This window comes from Mustela putorius, unplaced genomic scaffold (genome assembly GCF_011764305.1).
Source record: "Mustela putorius furo isolate JIRA1106 unplaced genomic scaffold, ASM1176430v1.1 tig00000078_pilon_pilon_pilon, whole genome shotgun sequence".
NCBI classification, from domain to species: domain Eukaryota; kingdom Metazoa; phylum Chordata; class Mammalia; order Carnivora; family Mustelidae; genus Mustela; species Mustela putorius.
Window position 1 is genome coordinate 5388 of NW_025421270.1, and position 21388 is coordinate 26775.

At 45.8% G+C, this 21388-nt stretch overlaps 1 protein-coding gene across 1 annotated transcript; it reads left to right on the plus strand.

Moving 5' to 3' along the window:
- The first annotated feature begins 1510 nt into the window (after positions 1–1510).
- On the plus strand, positions 1511–20181 carry LOC101679413 (small nuclear ribonucleoprotein Sm D3). The gene is made up of 4 exons (XM_004742455.3): positions 1511–1652; positions 3123–3268; positions 17748–17940; positions 19964–20181. Exons 2-4 carry the CDS (start codon positions 3143–3145, stop codon positions 20023–20025), a joined length of 381 nt encoding a protein of 126 aa, XP_004742512.1. The 5' UTR covers positions 1511–1652; positions 3123–3142; the 3' UTR covers positions 20026–20181.
- The last annotated feature ends 1207 nt before the right edge of the window (positions 20182–21388 follow it).

The window sequence follows — 21388 nt, forward strand, 5'->3', positions numbered from 1 at the left end:
CCTAAGTCTGGGAGGCCAGGGTAAGGGGCACATCCATTGCTCTATGCTCTCAGCCAGTTCCCTGTCCTTCTAGGCCTCAGTTCCCCCACAGTTCCCCGGAAGCAAGGTGGGATCTCCTAAGGCGCTCCAGCAGGACTTTACGCTTCTGGGGAAGGTGCCGCCCTTGCCCCGCAACCAGGACCCTCCCACCATCACTGACTTCGGAGCTGACTGGGGTCCCAGCCCTAGGACTATCAGTAAATCCCAAATGACCCGGGCCGAGGGTTGAGCAGCCAAGGCGGGAGTGTATACCTGGCCAGGTATCGCTCAAAAATCGACAGTCCGGCCCGTGGCAGCGGTCGACCCAAGGTCGCGCGGCTGGACCCTGCCTGCACTAGGGCGGGGTCCCCCTCGTTCCCCGGGGTGAGGGCCGGGCCCTGGGGAGACACTGACCAGGCTCGAGCTGCGGCCCCCGCTGCCTCCTCCGTCCTCATGACCCGGGCCACGCGGGGCGCCCATGGCCCCGGCCCGGCGCCGGCTGCAGCTTCGGCTTCGACTGGGGCGGGAGCCGGGCTGGTGCGTGTCAGATTCCTCCTCCGCTGCCACCGCCACCGCCACTGCCGCCGCCGCCACCAGCGCGGTAGGGAGAAGGGGAGGCGGCGGCAGGGCCGCCCCAAGCCCCGCCCCGCCCCTTCCAGGCTGCGGCTCGGGGCCCCGCCCCTTCCTTAAACCCCACCCCGCGCTGGGTCTCGAAGAAGCCCCTCCCTTTCAATTCCCCAGACTTCCATTCCTAGAGGCCCCCAGCCTCCGGATCTAAGCGAGTCCTGGCCATTGGCAGTCTCGGCTTCTGGTAACCCCGCCCCTTCCCCCGCCCTCCCCTTCGCGCAGACGCGCAGGCCCTTTCGCGCCTCCGCTCCCCGGAAGCTCCGCCTCTTCGCCTGAGCGCGGCCCCGAAGCCCTGCCTTTCCACCAGCACTGGTTCCCCAGAGACTCTTCACCTTACCAAACTCCGTCTCTGCCTGGCGGTACTTCTCGGCCACCCTCAGGCCTAAGGCCAGGTCCTATCCGCACACCGCGGGGCTCCGGGAGACCTAACAGTACTCGGACTTCTTTGAAGGACGGCCGTAGGCCTGCTCCCGCTCTACTCTAAAAAAACCTCTTTCTCTATCCGGACGGTGAGATACCTCGCCTTAAGGAGGATAACCCCTTACCTGGTGGTGCCGGGTTCCAAAGGTTAAATTGTGAGGGTAGGTCCTGGCCCTCAGCCCCACTGCCTGCTGCCCCCGATCCGCGGGCCCAAGCCCCAGATCCCCGCCTTGCCGTCCAGCCTGTCCCTGGTGCTAGGTGCTTGGAAACGCGAGGCCCCCGCCCCCGCCTTGACGGCCGGAGGATCAGTGTTTCCGGCGGCACCTGGACCCTGTCACCAGCTCTCTCTTCCGGGGTCGGAACTATCGGAGCGGAGTCAACGTTTCCCAGCCGGAAGAATAAGAAGGCAGCAAAGGCAAGACCGCGCTCACCACTAAAGAAAAGGAAGGGGCCGGGTCCTGCGCGCAGCATTTTGGGAACGCGTGGTATTCTGGGAGCGCGAGACCCGCCATTCGCTTGGCTCACGCCTTTGCAGTCGGTGGAGTTGCCGCTGCACCGGAAAGGGAGAGTAGGCCGGAGCCGGTGAGGTGAGGCCCGGGGCAGGCGAGGGTAGGCCCGAAGCACGCGTGAGGGGCCTAGGTCTGGAGAAGGACGCGCTGCTGAGGAACTCTGGGAGGTTCGGGGAGGGAGAAAAGCGGGAAGCCCGGGTCACCCAAACTGTCTGCGTTGCCTCACTAGCGCCTGGAAGTGAATTCTCATTAGCTTTTCCCCGAAGTACATGCTCTTTGTTTTTTCCCTGTCTCTCCAGACCACGTTTTCCCTCACATACAGGCAGTAGTCTTGAAATCATTTCTGGCTGCCTCCTTCCCCCCAAGTTCTCTCCGGGTAATCCTTTCCAAAGTTGTTTGCATCTCTGCCTCCATTCCCCTTTTAGGCATTCGTCCTCTTATGCTTCCCGTATTGTTACAGAAACTTTATCAAGTTTCCTTGCTTCTAAACTGTTAAAAAAAAAAACAACCTGTTTGATCCGTTTGTAAGTGCTGCTGCCTTTTTATTGGATCATTCCTTACCTATAATCCTGCAGTCGTTCCGCACGATCTTCAGCATAAAAGCCAAACTCCTAACGCTACTTCCTCACCGAGAGAACCGGTCTTCCCCGAACTCGTGTTTCTTTTCCTCTTTTGGACACACATGATGTGTTCCAGCCTTCATTCGTTGCTCGTCTGGGAATATGAAATCCACTGCTTGTTTCTTGTATTTACATGAAATCAGGTGATTTCCGTGATCATGCTTTTTCCTCCAAGCATTTCCTGCTTATAGCACGGTGTCCCTTTGTGAACACTTCATTTTCTATTTATCCTTGAAGGAGTGGAGGTAGGTCAGTAGGTACTTAATGAGTCAAATTAAATGCATGCCTCTTCTAGATTTGCCTGGATTCTTCGGTCTATATCTGCATTGCCCAGTACTTCAGCCACTACCCCAAGGCCATTGACCTCTTGAAATATGGCTGATGTGACTAAGGGAGTGAATGTTTAATTTTCATTTTATTTCACTTTAAGTTTAGTTAAAATAGTTATGGGTGGATTGTGGCTACTGTATTGGGCAGCTCAAGTCTATATCATGGGCTCTCAAAAGTAGTGTCATCCACAACTATGGGTTGGCAAGTACATCATGTGGTATGTATAGTTCAGTCCCCTGTCCCCCAACACACACACAATATTGGATACTGGTTATTTGATGAATTTAAAGAGGCATATGGTAGCAGGGAAGAAGATGGAAGGCACTTTTTTCTCATCCCATTAGCTTTTCCCTCTCTCTCTAGCCAGCCCCCCATCCCCCCACTATTCTTTACCATCCCACATCTTGCATATATATTTGCCAGATGAGTTTCTCAAAGTAGGGATTAAGCCGCCCCCCCCCCCCCCCCATGGAAAATAGCAGTTTTGGCATTCTTACTAAGTTTTTATGGAGTGTCAGGCCTTAAGGGAAGCATGATATGTGCCACATGACTTCCTAGGCCCTGAAGGATGAACTAACTGTTTTCTCTTTCACTGTAGAACTCTCTTTTCCTGCCAAGATGTCTATTGGTGTGCCGATTAAAGTCCTACATGAGGCCGAGGGTCACATCGTGACATGTGAGACAAACACTGGTGAGGTGTATCGTGGGAAACTCATTGAGGCGGAGGACAACATGAACTGCCAGGTATCCTGTTTTCCATATAAGGTTATGGGGGAAGCTTGGGCCTCTGTCTTGGAACAGAGAAAGATAGTAATTGGAGGTCTTTTTTGCAGTTCTTCTCTTTGAAGAGTTATTTTGGCATGTCTAATGTATGCCAGCTGTTGTTACAGTTGCTGCTGATGTAGGCGTAAATGAAAGCCATTTAAAGTTTGGGATATCTAATTTTGTTTTCTCCATCCTATAATCATCTTCCATATTTTGGGGACTTGTTTAAAAGAAGTAAACTTTGGTAGAATCTGTCAGGTTCAAGACCATTCTCCATTTGCCCCCTACATGTTTGTGTAACTGCTCTGCAGTTAGTGGAATCTTCCACTCACGTACCATATTTATTTTCCATATTTCTTGGAGGAAGAGTCGCATGTGATTATAGCAACTACCTTTTGAGGTAAGCAGATTTGGTGATAGTTTTGTCATCCATAAAATAGGGAGAGTAAGATTAAAAGACTTCTATCTACTGAATGTCTTTCCATTAACAAATATCGGAGCAGCTTCCTCATACAGTGCCCTTCCTGTGACACTATTTTGTGTTTTGCTAATAACCAGGAGAGTTTGTAGAGCATTGCTTTGGCAAGATGTATCAGCACACTTTCTCCTTTTTTCTTTAAATCATCAATTAAGAGCTTGTGCTTCAGAATCAGAGATGTGGGTTTGGATCCTAATCATCTGACCTTGATCATGTTAATCGCGTTAGTTTCCTTGTTTCTAAAATGGGAATGGTGTTATGTCCACTGAGACGTATATGCCAATGCAGAATTGTGCAAGAGATTTATTGGGGGAAATGATAATGAAGGATAAAGGAGAAGAAGTAGGAGTAGCTAGGAAAGCTTTCAATCTGTACTGGTCTGGTGCTGGGATAAGGAGAAGGAAAAGACCGGGTTGAGTGGGAAGAGCCTTAGAGAACAGTGTGTTTCTGAGGAAGTATCAGCCAGCAGGAGTTGCTCATTAGAAGAGTCTACTATGGGGCAGAAATGGCCTGTCTCTCGGATCCCCATTGTGATCAGTCATTGGCTGGCAGCCTGGGGAGACTGGCTTCAGAGTGAATGCTGTGATGGATCCCATAGGTCACAACTGGAGACTGTCAGCTCCTTGCATGCCTCATAGCCTGATGACCCTTGCGGGGAGATCCGAGCAGTGCATTCTGGAGATGGGGATAACACCCACACGCTGGGGCTGTTCTACAGATCAGTTTAGTTATGTATGTGCAACAAGTAGTTCACACCACACATAGTGCATGTTCACATATAGTTTGTGTTAATGTTTTCTAGGTGAGAAAACTGAAGGTCAGAAAGGGAAGGTGACTTCTCTAAGATCACACTGCAGATTGGGTGTCTTATCTGTTGCTCTGCAGGGTTCACTTATTTACTTGTGACAGCTCTGTAGCTTTGAACATCATCTTCCTGCTAGGTGGACCAGTGGGTGGGGCCAGTTCCCTGGCTCAGGGAAATAGACGTCTAGTAACTGCAGGTTTCTCTCTTCAGTGTTGATGCCATACAGGTAGATGGACTGGGCTTTCGAAAGGTCCTGTGGGGCTTTGCCTACCTTGTCTTTGTGAGGACCCCAGTTATAGATCCAGTCTCTGACTTAAGGCATCCTCATCCATTTTAAGGTACTTTGTTTTGGTGAATAGAATGCAAAACTGGGGGGCGCCTGGGTGGCTCAGTGGGTTAAGCCGCTGCCTTCGGCTCGGGTCATGATCTCAGGGTCCTGGGATCGAGTCCCGCATCGGGCTCTCTGCTCAGCGGGGAGCCTGCTTCCTTCTCTCTCTCTCTCTCTGCCTGCCTCTCAGTGTACTTGTAATTTCTCTCTGTCAAATAAATAAATAAAATCTTTAAAAAAAAAAAAAAAAAGAATGCAAAACTGGGGGTGAGGCACTTTAATGTGTTTATTCAGCTATTTATTTGGACAACTTACTGAGTGTCTGGTGCCTCAGACTGCCCATTTGTTTTGTGAGGGTGTCTGAGCAGATGACCTTGGTGGTCTCTCAAATTTAGCTAGTGTGATGCAAAGCGCACAGCCTGGTAATCGATCTAGAATCGGGTTGCAGCCTGCTACCTTGCGTGACTTGGGTCAAGCTTTGGATCTCCCTCACCCTCTTGTTCCCTCTTTTCTAAGTCAGGAATAAAAATAACACCTCAACCTCAGCATTATAGTGCAGAATAAATGAGTGAATGCATGTCCGATGGGGGGGAGCCAGTCACTTACTTCCTGCTTATGTTAATCTGGTAGGGCTGTCATAACAAAGTTTCACACTGGGTGGCTTAAACAAGTATATTTATTCCCTCAGAGTTCTGGAGGTGAAGAGGTTTGAGATCAAGGTGCCACGGGGTTAATTCTTCTCAGGGCATGAAGGATCTATTCTAGGCCTCTCTCCTTGGCTTATAGATGTTTGTCTCCTTCCTGTGTCTTCACATGGTTTTCCTTCTATGTAGGTCTGTATCCTGATCTCTTCTAAGGACACAAGTTACATTGAATTAGGGCTCAGTTACCTCTGTAAAGATCCAGTCTCTAAATATGGTCACATTCTGAGATGCTGAGGGGTTAAGACTTCAACAGATGAAGTTAGGATTCAGCCCATAACACTTCCCATGCCCAGATGCTGAGGCTTTGCTGGTTTTACCTAAACCTGGCTCACTGAATAAAAACCAGCAGGCACAGCTGAATGTACTCTGGTAAACCCAGCACAGTTCATTCACACATCCCCAGTATGCATAAGGCCAGTGGCTCCTGCAGTTCCTGCTGCTTTCGTTCCTTTCTGGCTCCAGTTAGTCTGCCCTTTGGGAGTGAAAGCATCCCCTTAGCACTTCCAGCCTTGACTAGAGGACAGCTGGAATTTAGTGTTTGCCATTCGATGTTGGTTTTTAATAACTTTGTTTTTTTTTCCCCCCTAAAGATTTATTTATTTACTTTAGAAAGCATGTGTGGGAGAGAGTGAGGGGAGGGGCAGAGGGAGAGAGAGAATCCTGAAGCAGACTCCTAGCTGAGTGTGGAGCCCACGGGGCTTGATGTCATGACCCTGAGATCATGATCTGAGCTGAAATCAAGAGTCGGCCATGCAGGCACCCCTAACATTTTTTGTTACAAAAGTGTGGTGGGTCACACACTACAAAGATTTGGAAAACAGGTAAGAGCATCTTGCCACAACCACAATTGGAAGGCAGCTGTGCTCACCACTATACCACCAACGTGCCACAGCCACAATTGGCATGGACTTTTTTTTTTTTCACCCTAGGAATGTGTCTTGGGATTCTAGTATTTTTTACTCTGCTTTCAAAAGGAGTTAGAGGTAGGGGGCACCTGGGTGGTTCAGTTGGTTGAGTCTGCCTTTGGCTCACATCATGATCTCAGGGTCCTAGGATCAAACCGTGCATTAGGTTCCCTGCTCAGTGGGGAGTTTGCTTCTCCCTCTGCCTCCCCCACCGCCCACCTGTGCACATGCTCGCTCTCTCTCAAATAAATAAATAAAACTTGTAAAAAAAAAAAAAAAGAGGTGATTCATTAAAAAACTATATGAAAGATAAAAATGGACAGATAGGTCATGGTGCAGTTAACTTGGTGTAGACTATAAAATGAAGCCAGGCAGGCAGTTAGTAACCAGAAATGTAAACCTGAATCCCTGTACATTTAATAAAGGCATATTCTGTTCTCAGCTACTTAAAGAGTATTGGCAGAGGGAGATCAGCAGTTCTAAGGTACATAGTGCCCTTAAGATAAATACCAGTTGTTCGGTTTTCCTTGGCATTCAGATGTGGGAGACATTTTTCCCCTGGGCCCTGATGAAAAGTATACAGTCTTAGTCTGTTGGGTAGTGTCATCAACATCCCCATACAAAATACACCTTTTGGAGTTCCTCAGATATTTTTTAAAGGTTTTATTTATTTATTTGTCAGAGCGAGCATGTGCAAAGGTGTGCGCACAAGTGGGCAGAGTGGTAGGCAGAGGCAGAGAGAGAAGCAGGCAGAGAGAATAGGGTTTTTGTTTTGTTTTTGTTTTTTAGATTTTATTTATTTATTTGACAGATCACAAGCAGGCAGAGGCAGAGAGAGGGGGAAGCAGGCTCCCCGCTGAGCAGAGAGCCCAATTCGGGGCTCGATCCCCAGACCCTGGGATCATCACTTGAGCTGAAGGCAGAGGCTTTAACCCACTGAGCCACCCAGGCACCCTGAGAATCTGGTATTTTTAATGTAGCCTGTTACCACAGCCCTTTTTTGACAGTGCAGATGTAATCTGTGCAAGAATTAATCTTAGGATGAGGTCCTTGAGATGGTGCTCACAGGGTCAGAAGGTGTAGATACTTCTTTGCATCTGAGGTTTGTTTGGGAAAGCAGGGAGTCTTGTCCTTCTGCTCTGTACCACACAGCTGCAAGGCAAGCATAATCTGCTAGCCAGGGCTGTCAGCTATGGTGGTATCTATAGGTGAGAGAGCCCTGTGAGTGCTCTGAGAGTGTCTCCTAAGGGCTCTGTGTGTGGGGGGTGAGCAGGGCCTCTGTGGCTCTCCAAGTGGGTTTTTTTTTTTTTTTTTTAAATTTATTTAGTCAGAGAGAGAGAGCGAGAGCGAGCACAGGCAGACAGAGTGGCAGGCAGAGTCAGAGGGAGAAGCAGGCTCCCCGTGGAGCAAGGAGCCCGATGTGGGACTCGATCCCAGGACGCCGGGATCATGACCTGAGCCGAAGGCAGCTGCTTAACCAACTGAGCCACCCAGGCGTCCCTCTCCAAGTGGTTTTTTAAGCTGATTTGTGTTTGTAGCAGAGATGGGACCTGATGGAGGAGTGTATCCCATCTATTGCCCAGCCTGGGTGTGGATGATTTAAAACCAGAGGTCCCCAAATGGAGAAATTTCTGTTGTTGGTTATGTGTGCTTACCATGGTTTTGAAGCATCCTATCTTTATTAAATGTCCGTGAGGGAATGAAGGGATTTTTCTTCAAAATAAAAAAAATATATATTTCTTAAGAAAGAATACTTCTAGTCAAATATTTGGTAAAATATTAAAAACCAAAAAGGACTTTTAAGGTGAGGAATTATGAGTAGAAATAAGCACGTTATTTTGATTTTAATAGACTAGTTTATATTTATCTAACCTTTCAGAGGCAGCTTTTATGGCTATGGATTTTATTGGGTATCCAGTATAAAGTGTCCCTGGAAGTTCTTGTGTAGAGTCTTAGCGAATGCTGGAAGTGTTCTCCCAGCTCAGCAGTATTCAGATATTTAGGACATCTCATAATTTTTTTAATTAAAGACTTATTTATTTGATAAACAAATCACAAGTAGGCAGAGAGAGAGGAGGAAGCAGGCTCCCTGCTGAGCTGAGAGCCTGATGCGGGGCTTGATCCCAGAACCCTGGGATCATGACTTGAGCCAAAGGCAGAGGCCTAACCCACTGAGCCATCCAGGTGCCCCAAGTAAAGTGGACTTTTTTTTTTTTTTAAAAAGATTTTATTTATTGGGCCCCTGGGTGGCTCAGTGGGTTAAGCTGCTGCCTTCGGCTCAGGTCATGATCTCAGGGTCCTGGGATCAAGTCCCACATCGGGCTCTCTGTTCGGCAGGGAGCCTGCATCCCTCTCTCTCTCTCTCTGCCTGCCTCTCCGTCTACTTGTGATCTCTCTCTATCAAATAAATAAATAAAATCTTAAAAAAAAAAGATTTTATTTATTTATTTGACAGAGAGAAATCACAAGTGGGCAGAGAGGCAGAGAGAGAAAGAGGAGGAAGCAGGCTCCCTGCTGAGCAGAGAGAGCCCGATGCGGGACTCGATCCCAGGACCCCGAGATCATGACCTGAGCCGAAGGCAGCAGCTTAACCCACTGAGCCACCCAGGCGCCCCTAAAGTGGACTTTTAACATACAAAAACAATGACCTTATTAATATTTAGACATGTAAGTTGGGAAAAGGTAAGAATTTCTAAACTTACAAGATGATAAAATTAATACCACCAAGGGTTCCTTACCAGTCTGCCAGTAGAAGGACAGATTGTTAAATCGTTTCTGGAAAACACATTTAAATGTCAGCATAGAAAAGTTCCTACCCTTTGGTGCCATAGTTCTACTTCTGAAAATCATTCATAGTGCTGTGCTGTTTTTATTTTTTTCTTAAGATTTGTTAGTTTATTATAGAGAGAGCATGAAGGTGGGGAGGCAGAAGGAGAGGAAGAGAGAGAAAATCCCAAGCAGACTCCCTGCCAAGCATGAAGCCCAGTGCAGGGCTCACACAGGACTCAATCCCTCAACCCCTAGGACTGACCTATGCTGAAACCAAGAGTCAAGACACCTAACTGACTGAGCCACCCAGGTGCCTCTGCATTGCTGTTTTTATTTATTCATTCATTCATTCATTCATTTATTTATTTATTCATTCATTCATTCATTCATTCATTTATTTATTTAAAAGATTTTTTAAAAAATTTATTTATTTGACAGACAGGGATTACAAGTAGGCAGAGAGGCAGGCAGAGAGAGAGAGAGAGGAGGAAGCAGGCTCTCCACAGGACAGAGAGCCCGATGTGGAGCTGGATCCCCAGACCCTGGGATCATGACCTGAGCCGAAGGCAGAGTCTTTAACCCACTGAGCCACCCAGGCTCCCTGCAGTGCTGTTTTTAATGATGAAAACCTAAAAACAAACATTTCTAATGAGTTAAATAAATTATGGTTAAACAAATTAGGGTACTTTACAAAGAATATTATTCATCTGGTCAAATAATGTGGAAGAATATTTAATGTCAATGGGAAGATACTGTTGACCTAAGTGGAGAAAAATACAAAACTCCACAATGTGTTCCTAGTTTAAAAAATAAAGCCAAATTATAAGTGATACATAAAAATGCATTAAGTTAAAAAAAAAAGTAAAAAAAAAATAAATGCATTAAGTTTTTGAGCAAAACCAAAGTGAGTAGTTATCTTTTGGTGGAAATTAAATGAGATTAAAAACATTTTGGGGGGGGGCGCCTGGGTGGCTCAGTGGGTTAAGCCGCTGCCTTCGGCTCAGGTCATGATCTCAGGGTCCTGGGATCGAGTCCCACATCGGGCTCTCTGCTTGGCGGGGAGCCTGCTTCCTCCTCTCTCTCTCTGCCTGCCTCTCTGCCTACTTGTGATCTCTCTCTATCAAATAAATAAATAAAATCTTTAAATTTAAAAAAAAAAGCCGAATTATAAGTGATACATAAAAATGCATTAAGTTAAAAAAAAAAAGGAAGTAAACAAAAATAAATGCATTAAGTTTTTGAGCAAAACCAAAGTGAGTAGTTATCTTTTGGTGGAAATTAAATGAGATTAAAAACATTTTTTAGGGTGCCTGGGTGGCTCAGTGGGTTAAGCCGCTGCCTTCGGCTCAGGTCATGATCTCAGGGTCCTGGGATCGAGTCCTGCATCGGGCTCTCTGCTCAACAGGGAGCCTGCTTCCTCCTCTCTCTCTCTCTCTCTCTCTCTCTCTCTCTGCCTGCCTCTCTGCCTACTTGTGATCTCTGTCAAATAAATAAATAAATAAAATCTTTAAAAAAAAAAAAAAACATTTTTTAGAGGGGGGCGCCTGGGTGGCTCAGTGGATTAAACTGCTGCCTTCGGCTTAGGACATGATCTCAGGGTCCTGGGATTGAGTCCCACATCGGGCTCTTTGCTCAGCAGGTAGCCTGCTTCCTCCCCTCTCTCTCTGCCTGCCTCTCTGTCTACTTGTGATCTCTCTCTGTCAAATAAATAAATAAAATCTTAAAAAAAAAAATTTTTTTTTAGGGGTGCCTGGGTGGCTTAGTGGGTTAAAGTCTCTGCCTTCAGCTTGGGTCGTGATCCCCAGGTCCTGGGATCAAGCCTTGCATTGGGCTCTCTGCTCAGCGGGGAACCTGCTTCCTCCTCTCTCTCTGCCTGCCTCTCTGCCTACTTGTGATCTTTGTCAAATAAATAAAATCTTTATAAACAAACAAAAAAAACATTTTTTAAAGTTTTTATTGATATATATGCAGGGAGTCTTGTCCTCCTCTTTGTACTCCACAGCTGCAAGGCAAGCATAAGCTGCTAGCCAGGGCTGTTGACTATGACAGCATCTAGAGGTGACAGAGCCCCACAGAATATATATGTAGAGAGAGAGAGAGAGTGTGTGTGTGTGTGTGTTTGTTTTTGTTTTTGTATTTTTTAGTAATCTCTGCACCTTTTGTGGGGCATGAACTCGTGACCCTAAGAACAAGACTCCCATACTGTTACGACTCAGCCAACCAGGTGCCCCATGGGGGGATTGAAATTTTTAAGAAAAAAACTTTTTCCCCTTCCTACTTTAAAAATTAAAATATCTGGGGCACTTGGGTGGCTCAGATGGTTAAACATCTGCCCTCAGCTCAGGTCATGATCTCCAGATCCTGGAATTGGAGCCCCTCATTGGACTCCCAGCTCAGCGGGGAGTCTGCTTTTCCCTCTCCCTCTGCCTCTCCCCCTGCTTGTGCTCTCTCTCCCTCTCTCAAATGAATGAATAAAATCTTTAAAAAAAAAATTAAAAGATGTGTTAAGTTTATGATCATGAAGCACAGTAAAGATTATTTTATTTTAAAGATTTTATTTATTTATTTGAAAGAGAGACAGTGAGAGAGAGTATGAGCAAGGAGAAGGTCAGAGGGAGAAGCAGACTCCCCATGCAGCTGGGAACCCGATACAGGAATCGATCCCTGGACTCCAGGGTCATGACCTGAGCTGAAGGCAGTTGTCCAACCAACTGAGCCACCCAGGCGTCCCAGTGAAGATTATTTTAAAAGAAGAGGGTATGTTACAAGTAGATAAATGAAGTCCTGGAGTTCTAATATACAGTATAGTAATTAGAGGTAACAAAACTATTATAAACATTAAACTTGCTGAAATAAAAGATCTTAATACTTCTCATCACTAGAAATTATAATTGTATGACATGATAGAGAAGTTAGTTAATGCTACAGTGGCAGTCATTGTAATATAAGTGTATCAAATCTCAGTATATTGTATACCTTAAACTTACACAATGTTATATATCAGTTATAGCTCAATAAAAAGACCCTGAAAATTAGATAAAGGAAGAGGGTAAATGGCCAAATGCAAAATTTCACTTCTTAAAGCAATATAATTCCTAGAAATTTGGTGGGAGAGAGTGATAAGAGTTCAGAGACTCTGCTGGAGCCAAAATGGTGCTTTGGGAGCCTTAGCATGACCACCCTATCACTGACTGGACTGTTCAAACCTTTTTTTTTGTTGTTATGGAAAAATGGCCTGTGCGTGATTTCTTTTTGTAAAAATGGTAACCTGAGAGAACCCGTCACATGACTGTCAAAAAACTTCCCAGAATGAATATCAGGAAAGTTTTTGACAGAAATGTGCAGGGTGGTTGGGAATCTCTTTAGATACCCTCTCTAGCTAGAATGAAAAACTGCTTATCTATGTGCTCTCTGTACATGCAGTATTTCCCTCTGTACCATTCAATTCAGGATCACGTATTGGCGCTTAATATCAGCTTGCTTTGTACTTTTTAGTCTGGGACAGTTAAATCCTTTTGCTTTTCCCAGCATTGACATTTTGGAAGAATAATGACCAGTTATTTGTTTTAGAATATCTTTTGATTGTATGTCTTTCTCTGGTGTTTCTTCATGTTGGGATTTGGGGTTTGTTTTTGTGTTGTTTTGGCTGTTACTGTGTAAGTGATAACTTCTTCTGGGGTTGTCACTAGGAGGCCCAGAACACTTGTTTGACCCTATTGGTGATGTTAACCTTGATAATTTGGTTGAAGTATTGTGTGGTCTGTCCACTGTACTTTTTCCTTTTGCAACAAAGGAGAATTTTGTGAGGGAGGTTCTTGAAGTAAATATCTTGTGAGTATTCTGTTATTCATCACCACCTTCATCAGCCCTCATTTAGCATCCAGTGAAGATTCTTGTTTGAATTTTTTTACCATAATGGTTACAAAAAAATTTTTTTTTAACTTACTAAGATTTATTATTTATTTGAGAGAGAGTTGAGAGCATGTGCCAGGGTGGGGAGGGGCAGAGGAAGAGGGAAAGAGAATCTCAGGTGGACTCCACTGAGTGGGGCTCAGTCTCAAAATCCTGAGATCACAACCTGGGCCAAAATCTGGAGTCAGATATTTATTTATTTTGTATTTAAGATTTTATTTATGTATTTGACAGACAGATCACAAATAGACAGAGAGGCAGGCAGAGGGAGAGAGAAAGCAGGCTCCCCGCTGAGCGGAGAGCCCGATTCAGGGCTCCATCCCAGGTCCCTGAGATCATGACCTGAGCCGAAAGCAGAGGCTTTAACCCACTGAGCCACCCAGGCACCCCTGGAGTCGGATATTTAACCCGCTGTGCCACCCAGGCACCCCAGAATGGTTTTTGGTTTTGACTGTATCATGCTTTCGATATTTGCTAGGTCTACTGGAAGAGCCTTCCCTTAGTCCCCATTTATTCATTCATTTATTGTCAGTATAGGCTCATGGGTTTCTGTTTCATTAAATGGGTTATAATCTGTTACTATTATTATTTTGATTGATTTATCCCAAATTTGTCCAGAAGCTGACTTCTTTTGTGTCCTTTTGGTGTCCCTTGGCCATTTGGGGGGAGCACATCCTTAATCTTCTGAAATAAGATGTTTGTTGCAGGCTCATCTTTTACCTTCCCTAACCCAGCTCTGGAATCAGCCATTTCTTCAGGTATCCTTGGTTTCTTTTTGGTTGGGAGTAAAATTTTAAAAACCAAGATCCAGGTACTGTTTAGTATTTTATTTTATTTATTATTTATTTTTTTAAGAAAGATTTTTATTTATTTGACACACAGAGAAATCACAAGTAGGCAGAGAGGCAGGCAGAGAGAGAGGAGAAAGCAGGCTCCCCGCTGAGCAGAGAGCCCGATGCAGGACTCAAGATCCCAGGACCTTGAGATCATGACCTGAGCCAAAGGTAGAGGATTAACCCTCTGAGCCACCCAGGCGCCCACTGTTTAGTATTTTAAAAGTCTTAGTTTAACTTGTGGGGATCTGTCTCCAAGAGGCCGAGTGCTTAATAGTACCAGAAATTTCCATTCATGTGGCACCTAGGTGGCATAGTGGGTTAAGTATCCCACTCTTGGTTTCAGCTCAGCTCAGGTCATGATCTCAGGGTTGTGATATCAAGCCCCATGTCAGCCTCTGCACTTGTGGGGGGGAGGTCTGCCTGAAGGTTCTCTCCCTTGGCCCCTATCCCCTACCCCCACCCTCTCAAGTCCATGCTCTCTCTTTTCTCTCTAAAATAAATAACTTAAAGGGGGAGGGAAAAAAGTAGTACCAGAAACTTCCATTCATTGCATGCTTATTCTGTACGAGGCACTATGCTAGTATTTTGTTTTTGTTTTTTAAAGATTTTACTTATTTATTAGACATACAGAGATCACAAGTAGGCACAGAGAGGGGAGGGGGAGAAGCAGGCTCCCTGCTGAACAGAGAGCCCCATGTGGGCTGGGATCCCTGGGATCCCAGGGATCCCATGATCCTGAGATCATGACCCGAGCCGAAGGCAGAGGCTTTAACCCACTGAGCCACCCAGGCGCCCCTATGCTAGTGCTCTTTATGTACAATAGATCTTTAAGTTATCACAGGACCTCTCTGAGGACAAATTTCCAGATCACCAGAGTGACCAAGCATGGAAGGAATGGATCTAAACCCAAGTCTTTGAGTCTCAAATCTCTGATCTTAACCATCATCTCTGAAGATGAGGTGTATAGTAAACCTGCTAGGTCCTGTTGATTCTAGAATTGTCAGATCCTCACTCTTATCAAATTTCAGACAAGAAGATGAGTAGAAAAAAGAGGGAGGCTCTGTTATTAATGGTAGGTCAGGGGAGAATAGGGGAGGGGACCAGACGTTTGTTGAGCCCTTGCTGTGTGCCCCGCAACAGGATGTTGTGATTGATAATCCCAGAGCACCCCAACATTGCGTTACAGCCCTGGAGTTAGTCCTCTCTTGGCCCTGGATGTGTGGGGAAATTCCCACAATTTTGATTGTATTAAGGTGTTCTCTCTCCCCCAAGATGTCATTTCAGTTGGGTACCTGGTTTATGCCACCTGTGTTTCATTATGGCTGTTTGGGAAAGTTGAATAAAGTGGGTGTTCCCACCTGACATCACTGAAACCTAGTTCACTCAAATTGTTGCCTTTGGCTTACGATGCAGACATAACTTGGGCTTATTAACAAGCTGTATGGGTGGGTGGGCCTGTGGGGCTTTATGCCTAGCACAGCCATTTCTCTGCTGGTGCTACGAGGGAGTGCATGAGTACAGCAGCCAACCTGGTCATTCTTAGGGTTGTCATAGGAGTCAGTTGATGCTGGACCCTTTCCTGCTTCAGCCAGGACAGATCCATTTGTGGAAACAGTTCATCTTGTTGGTCGTACTGAACACCCTCTGTCAGGGATTCTCAAAGTGGGTTGGGGAGGTTGTAGGAGAGGAACGGGTGAGATGTACTGGACTGTGCTGGAGAAGTAGCTTAGCAGTAGCACAGCCTCCAAAATAGATGTCTTGGTGGTCATTTAGATTCATTGTTTACTGCTCTTCTAATATGTACTCAATAATAGGAACAGCATTTAGACATATTTGTCTCATTTAATTTGTTCCTTTACTGTTTAAGGAAGTAAGTGGTGATCTGATGTATGGTTTCAGAATGTGGGTTTAGAGTTAGACCTGAGTTCATAGTGATCTGTAGCACTGTGTGATTTATAGGAGTTATGATACGAAATTGCCTGGTATGTTAATAAGTGCTCAGTAAAAGTTGGCTTTTTTTTTTTTTTTAAGATTTTATTTATTTACTTGACAGAGAGAGATCACAAGTAGGCAGAGAGAGAGAGAGAGGAGGAAGAAGGCTCCCTGCTGAGCAGAGAGCCCGATGCGGGACTCGATCCTAGGACCCTGAGATCATGACCGGAGCCGAAGGCAGCGGCTTAACCCACTGAGCCACCCAGGTGCCCAAAAGTTGGCTTTATTAATCATACTTCTTGTTCAGTTGTGGCACCAGAGGTTACGGTATTTGGATTTTGTTTTTTTGGTGAGAGAGGGAGAGAGAGCACAAGCAGGGGGAGGGCAGAGGGACAAGCAGACTCCCTGCTGGATGCGGAGCCCAACGCGGGGCTTGGTCCTAGGACCCCAAGATCATGATCTGTGCCGAAGTCAGACACTTAACTGATTGAGCCACCCAGGCACCCCCAGAGGTTATGGCATTCTTCGAGGCAAGAACAGGATGGCAAGAATATAGAACCTGTGTGGAAATTTAAGATACTGGGGATGTTGAGCCTAGAACAGAAAATTTACGGGAATCTAGAGCCCTGTAACCCTGAGGGGGGAACAGGGGCAGTGGGTTGAAGCTCTATGAACTGTTCCACCTCCACATTTAGATTTAGTGAGGATGGCCCTGGGGTATTGTTAGTCTTTCGGCAAATTGAGTGCTCAAGCAGAGGCTGGGTGGCCAGTTAGCTCTTCGAAGAAAAGAATGAGTATAAGGTGGCAACAAGCCAGTTAGGAATCTGGGGAGACAACACCTCTCTACAATGTGGACTTTAACCTATTCTGAATAAATTATATTCTCTTTCATCCAGAAGACTCAAAATAAGCTACTTTTTGTGGTAAATATGGTCCCTGTTGAGGTCAGCGCTAGCCGGTTTGGGTCCCCTGCTATGCCAAGGCTGTCTGCTGGTTGGTCTCACCTCGAGGCTCCCTGTCTCTCCATCCCACAGTTTATCTATGTTGGCATATTGATCTTTCCAAAGTGCTACCCTGATCCTGTCCACTCTCCCTCTGTCCACAAATGAGTGACCCCATAATCTCCCAAGGTGATAACTTTGTCCTCTCTCTCAATTGTTCTGCTCCAGTCCTTATAACCTGTAGGTTCGTGCCCAAGTGTCCTGTCAGTGCAGGCTCTTGCCTCACACGTCTCCCAATATTCTGAGCCCTTCGTACAGGCGCTGCTGCTTGTACTTCTCAGTCCCTGGTCATTGAAGCTAGAGGGGCCCTGGTGCATACTCATGACCTTCATGGTGCCTTTTCTGTGTGTGCTAGACAGATGCAGGACAGGACACAGTTGGGGACAGGTGGTTCAAAGCTGTTTCGTTAGAGTTTTTCACCATTGAGAACTCTTCACATGCTGGCAAGGGAGGCAGTATATGGCAGAGTTAGGGCTCTGGAGTCACGCCAGCTGGATTTGAATCTGCATCCTTTCATTCTGTCTGTTGGACTTTGGACAAGTGCTTTAGGGTTTTTTGTTTTGTTTTGTTTTATTTTTATCTGTAAAAGATGGAAATGCCCATAACCTATCCTGAAGGTGCTGTGAGGACCAAATATGTGAAGTGCTTTGCCTGGCTTCTTTATTTCATGATGTCAGTTTGTGCAGTTCTGGACTTCTCCTACCACCAGCCAAGGCTCCCCACTTGTGTGCCCTTATTCTCTGTTGGTGCTGTTGGCCCCGATTGATGAGCTGGTGATTCCCTTCCAGATGTCCAACATCACAGTCACATACAGAGATGGCCGAGTGGCACAGCTGGAACAGGTGTACATCCGTGGCAGCAAGATCCGTTTTCTCATTTTGCCTGACATGCTGAAAAATGCGCCCATGTTAAAGAGCATGAAAAATAAAAACCAAGGCTCAGGGGCTGGCCGGGGAAAAGCTGCTATTCTGAAGGCCCAAGGTATGTGCTCCTCTTGCACTGGTTTCAATGTGTTTGTCCTGTATCTTTTAGGGAAGGGCAGGCCCTGTCAATTGGCTGGGCCTGGCGTGGACTTGGACTTAGCCATCTCCACACTCACTGCCACCCTACAGCCTTGGGACCCCCCACATGTGAGGGGCTGATGGCCTGATCTTACCTTCTGTCTCTTGTCTTGCCTGATCACATTCATAGGGCTTATGCAAAATCCAAAGTGCCTCCTTCGAAAGAAGGGGACTCTTAAGTGAGAGACTGGATAAGTCTCCTATAATGACTTTGTTTCCAGGAATTCTGTCCAAAGATTCTGGGGGAGGCTTGCTCTTACTAGTTTGCTGAGCAGGAGCTCTGGGGGGGGGGGGGGCTTAGCTGACAACTGAAGCAGTGGGGTAACAGTTCGCAGAGAGCTCGGGGTGTTTAATCACACCCCGTATAAGTGTGGGGGGGGATTACTGACGGTAGGGATCCATTTTCATGTAAGAAATAAATAGTTTTAAGCCATCTTTACCCATTAAAGGGACCAGACTTCTGTTTTCTAATATTCTTACATTTGAAAATAAATCCTTCCTTCAGCATGTCCTCACTGATCCAGTGACTTTCCTTAGTCTGGCCTTTCTTTTTGGTTAGCCTAGTCAGAGGTTTTATCTTTGGGTCCCCGAGAAGCTCTGCTGTGTTGATTATCTAGGAAGCAAGTGCGTTCATTAGAAACTATCTGAGTATCGGTAAAAAAGATTTATAGCGCAGGAAAGTCACTGGATTCTCCCATCAGTATCTTTTGTTGTGCATATTTTATATATGAGGTAGTTTTTTTGAGTTTAAAGGTGCAATAGAGTAATCCTTTATTATTTATTTATTTATTTAAAGATTTTATTTATTTATTTGACAGATCACAAGTAGGCAGAGAGAGAGGGGGAAGCAGGCTCCCTGCCGAGCAGAGAGCCCATGCGGGGCTTGATCCCAGTACGCTGGAATCATGACCTGAGCTGAAGGCAGAGGCTTAACCCACTGAGCCACCCAGGTGCCCCTAGAGTAATCCTTTAAGTGTCCTTCCAAAAAAACTGATCAGAGGAATCTCCTTGCCCTTGCTAGGTAGGTGGCATTTGTAGAACCAAAAGCTCTGGACTTTTTGTCCTGGTGAAGGAATGATTTTCAGGAATACTGGCTTTCCTACTAGAACTGCTGTTCTCTCTGCTTTCTCAGGGAAGGGCTGTCCTCATTGTCAGTGCGTAACTGCACCATCTTCTCCGACAAAAGATGCAACCCAGTAGCCTGTGCACTGGAAGGCACTTGGCAGTTAGTTTGTCCAGGTTCACTGGCCTCTGCCTGAGCCATCTATATCTCTGTCGGTCCCTTGCTCTGGTTCATTTCAGTATGTGGCTGGGCTCCTGGGTGACTTTCCTCCCTCTTCACGAGGCTCTACAAGAGTGTAGAGGAATCAGTCTCCAATTAGTAGGCATCAGAATATTTTCATCTGTCCTTCAAAGCCACTGGTCCTCTCCTAGAACTCTTGGAGTTACAGAGAACAGCAGCTTGTATGCCCTTTGTATGGGGAGTAGTTTTATTTGTTTGTTTTTCTATTATGAAACATTCTATATTGCAGAATACCTCAAAAAATAATAAAACCTGTTACCCAGATTTAACAGATATTTAGTATTTAACTATTTGTTTCAGGATTTTAAGTGTGAATTAAGTTCATCTGTTTTGTTTTATTAACTCACCCTAGGCCAGTGCTGGGAATTCATCTTTTCTGTGGTTCTCAGGCCTGTTCCCCAAACCACCTAAGCTCTCAACACCCTGACTCCCAGCCTCATGTTGAAATCAGTGCTGGACTGGAAGGCACTCCAGCTCTGGTCCCCCTGCAATGAGGAAATGTCATGGGGTCGGCATGGGGTTGGACCAGGTGGCTTTTCAGGCCTCTTCTGTGCCAGTGTCCAAGGACTCTGGCTGCTCCGTGGCATGAGCATTTGCTGACCACACTGACCTGGCCTTATCCTTTCTTTCCACCTTTCAGTGGCTGCAAGAGGAAGAGGACGTGGAATGGGGCGTGGAAACATCTTCCAGAAAAGAAGATAAATTTATCTGTTGAACAGAACTTTGCCGTTATTTTTTCTTTTAGGTCATCTGTGTTCAGGGGGGTGTGTGCTTATGTATATGTTCTGGCTTTTCTTTTGACATCTTTCTCTTTAGATCAGGGGAAATGTTAAACTAAATAAATATGGTGGTCCTTTTTGTTGTTGTTTTTCTTTTCCTTTCTTTTTGAGATTATTTATTTATTTATTTATTTGACAGAGATCACAAGTAGGCAGAGAGGCAGGCAGAGAGAGGGGAGGAAGCAGGCTCCCCGCCGAGCAGAGAGCCCGATGTGGGGCTCGACCTCAGGATCCTGAGATCATGACCTGAGCCGAAGGCAGAGGCTTTAACCCTCTGAGCCACCCAGGCGCCCCTTTTTTTAAGATTTATGTATTTGAGAGAGAGAGCTGCTGGGGGGTGGGGGTGGAGCAGAGGGGAGAGAGAGAAACCCAAGCAGACTCCATGCTGAGTGCTGAGCAGGATGCAGGGCTCAGTCATGACACTGAGATCACAGCCTGAGCCGAAACCAAGAATCAGACGCTTAAACGATTGTCAGGTGCCTCTGTTGTTGTTTTCTTTTTGAAGGAATAAGGACTGTGTGTTCATTTTGGAGTTTGGTGTTCTGTTTGCTTTGGCAGCAGGTTAAATTTTGACACCCAGGAAGATTCCTGGGAGAATGCCAGTACTTTGAAATAGCACAGTTCCTGATAAGAGTTTAAGCTACTGTTTGAGACCAGTTGCTGGTTAAACCCTTGGAGAAACTCCAAGAACACACAGATGTGGAGATATTATCAGCTCAGCTTAAGCAACATGGCATGGGTGCTCCTGGCCCGTGAAAAAGTCCACCATTCTGATCTTCGTAGTCTGGAAACCCTAGTGGCTCAGCATCTGGCAAAAGTAATCTAAGCAGCCCAACATCTGTGGCTCCTGCACTGGCTTCATAAGCAGTTCTGTGGTGATTTGCGGGGACAGATTCTTAGGCATTTGTCAGAGCATCTCAACATGCAATGGCATGGTCCTAGCTTTTCAATAGCAGAGGTAGAGAGGACACGGCACGCAAAGTGAATAACTGACAAAAACACAGAAATTAGAAAAGCAAACTTGAAGTCATGCACTGAAAAGAGGTCTTGCCACAGATTCAGTATAGGATGAACTTCAGTAAGAACTATTAAGAAGAAAAGGGATTGATTACCTTAGAAAGTTGCACATGGGACACACTGTTCAAGTAATAAAAGAAGAAAAGTCCAACACATCTGTTAACTAGGCATCAAGTAGGGATTTTCTAACAAGCTTTGCCTTACAATAATGACCCTACCTCAGTGTAACAGACCTTACATTTTTCTTGAAATAAAGAACTGAGGCATAG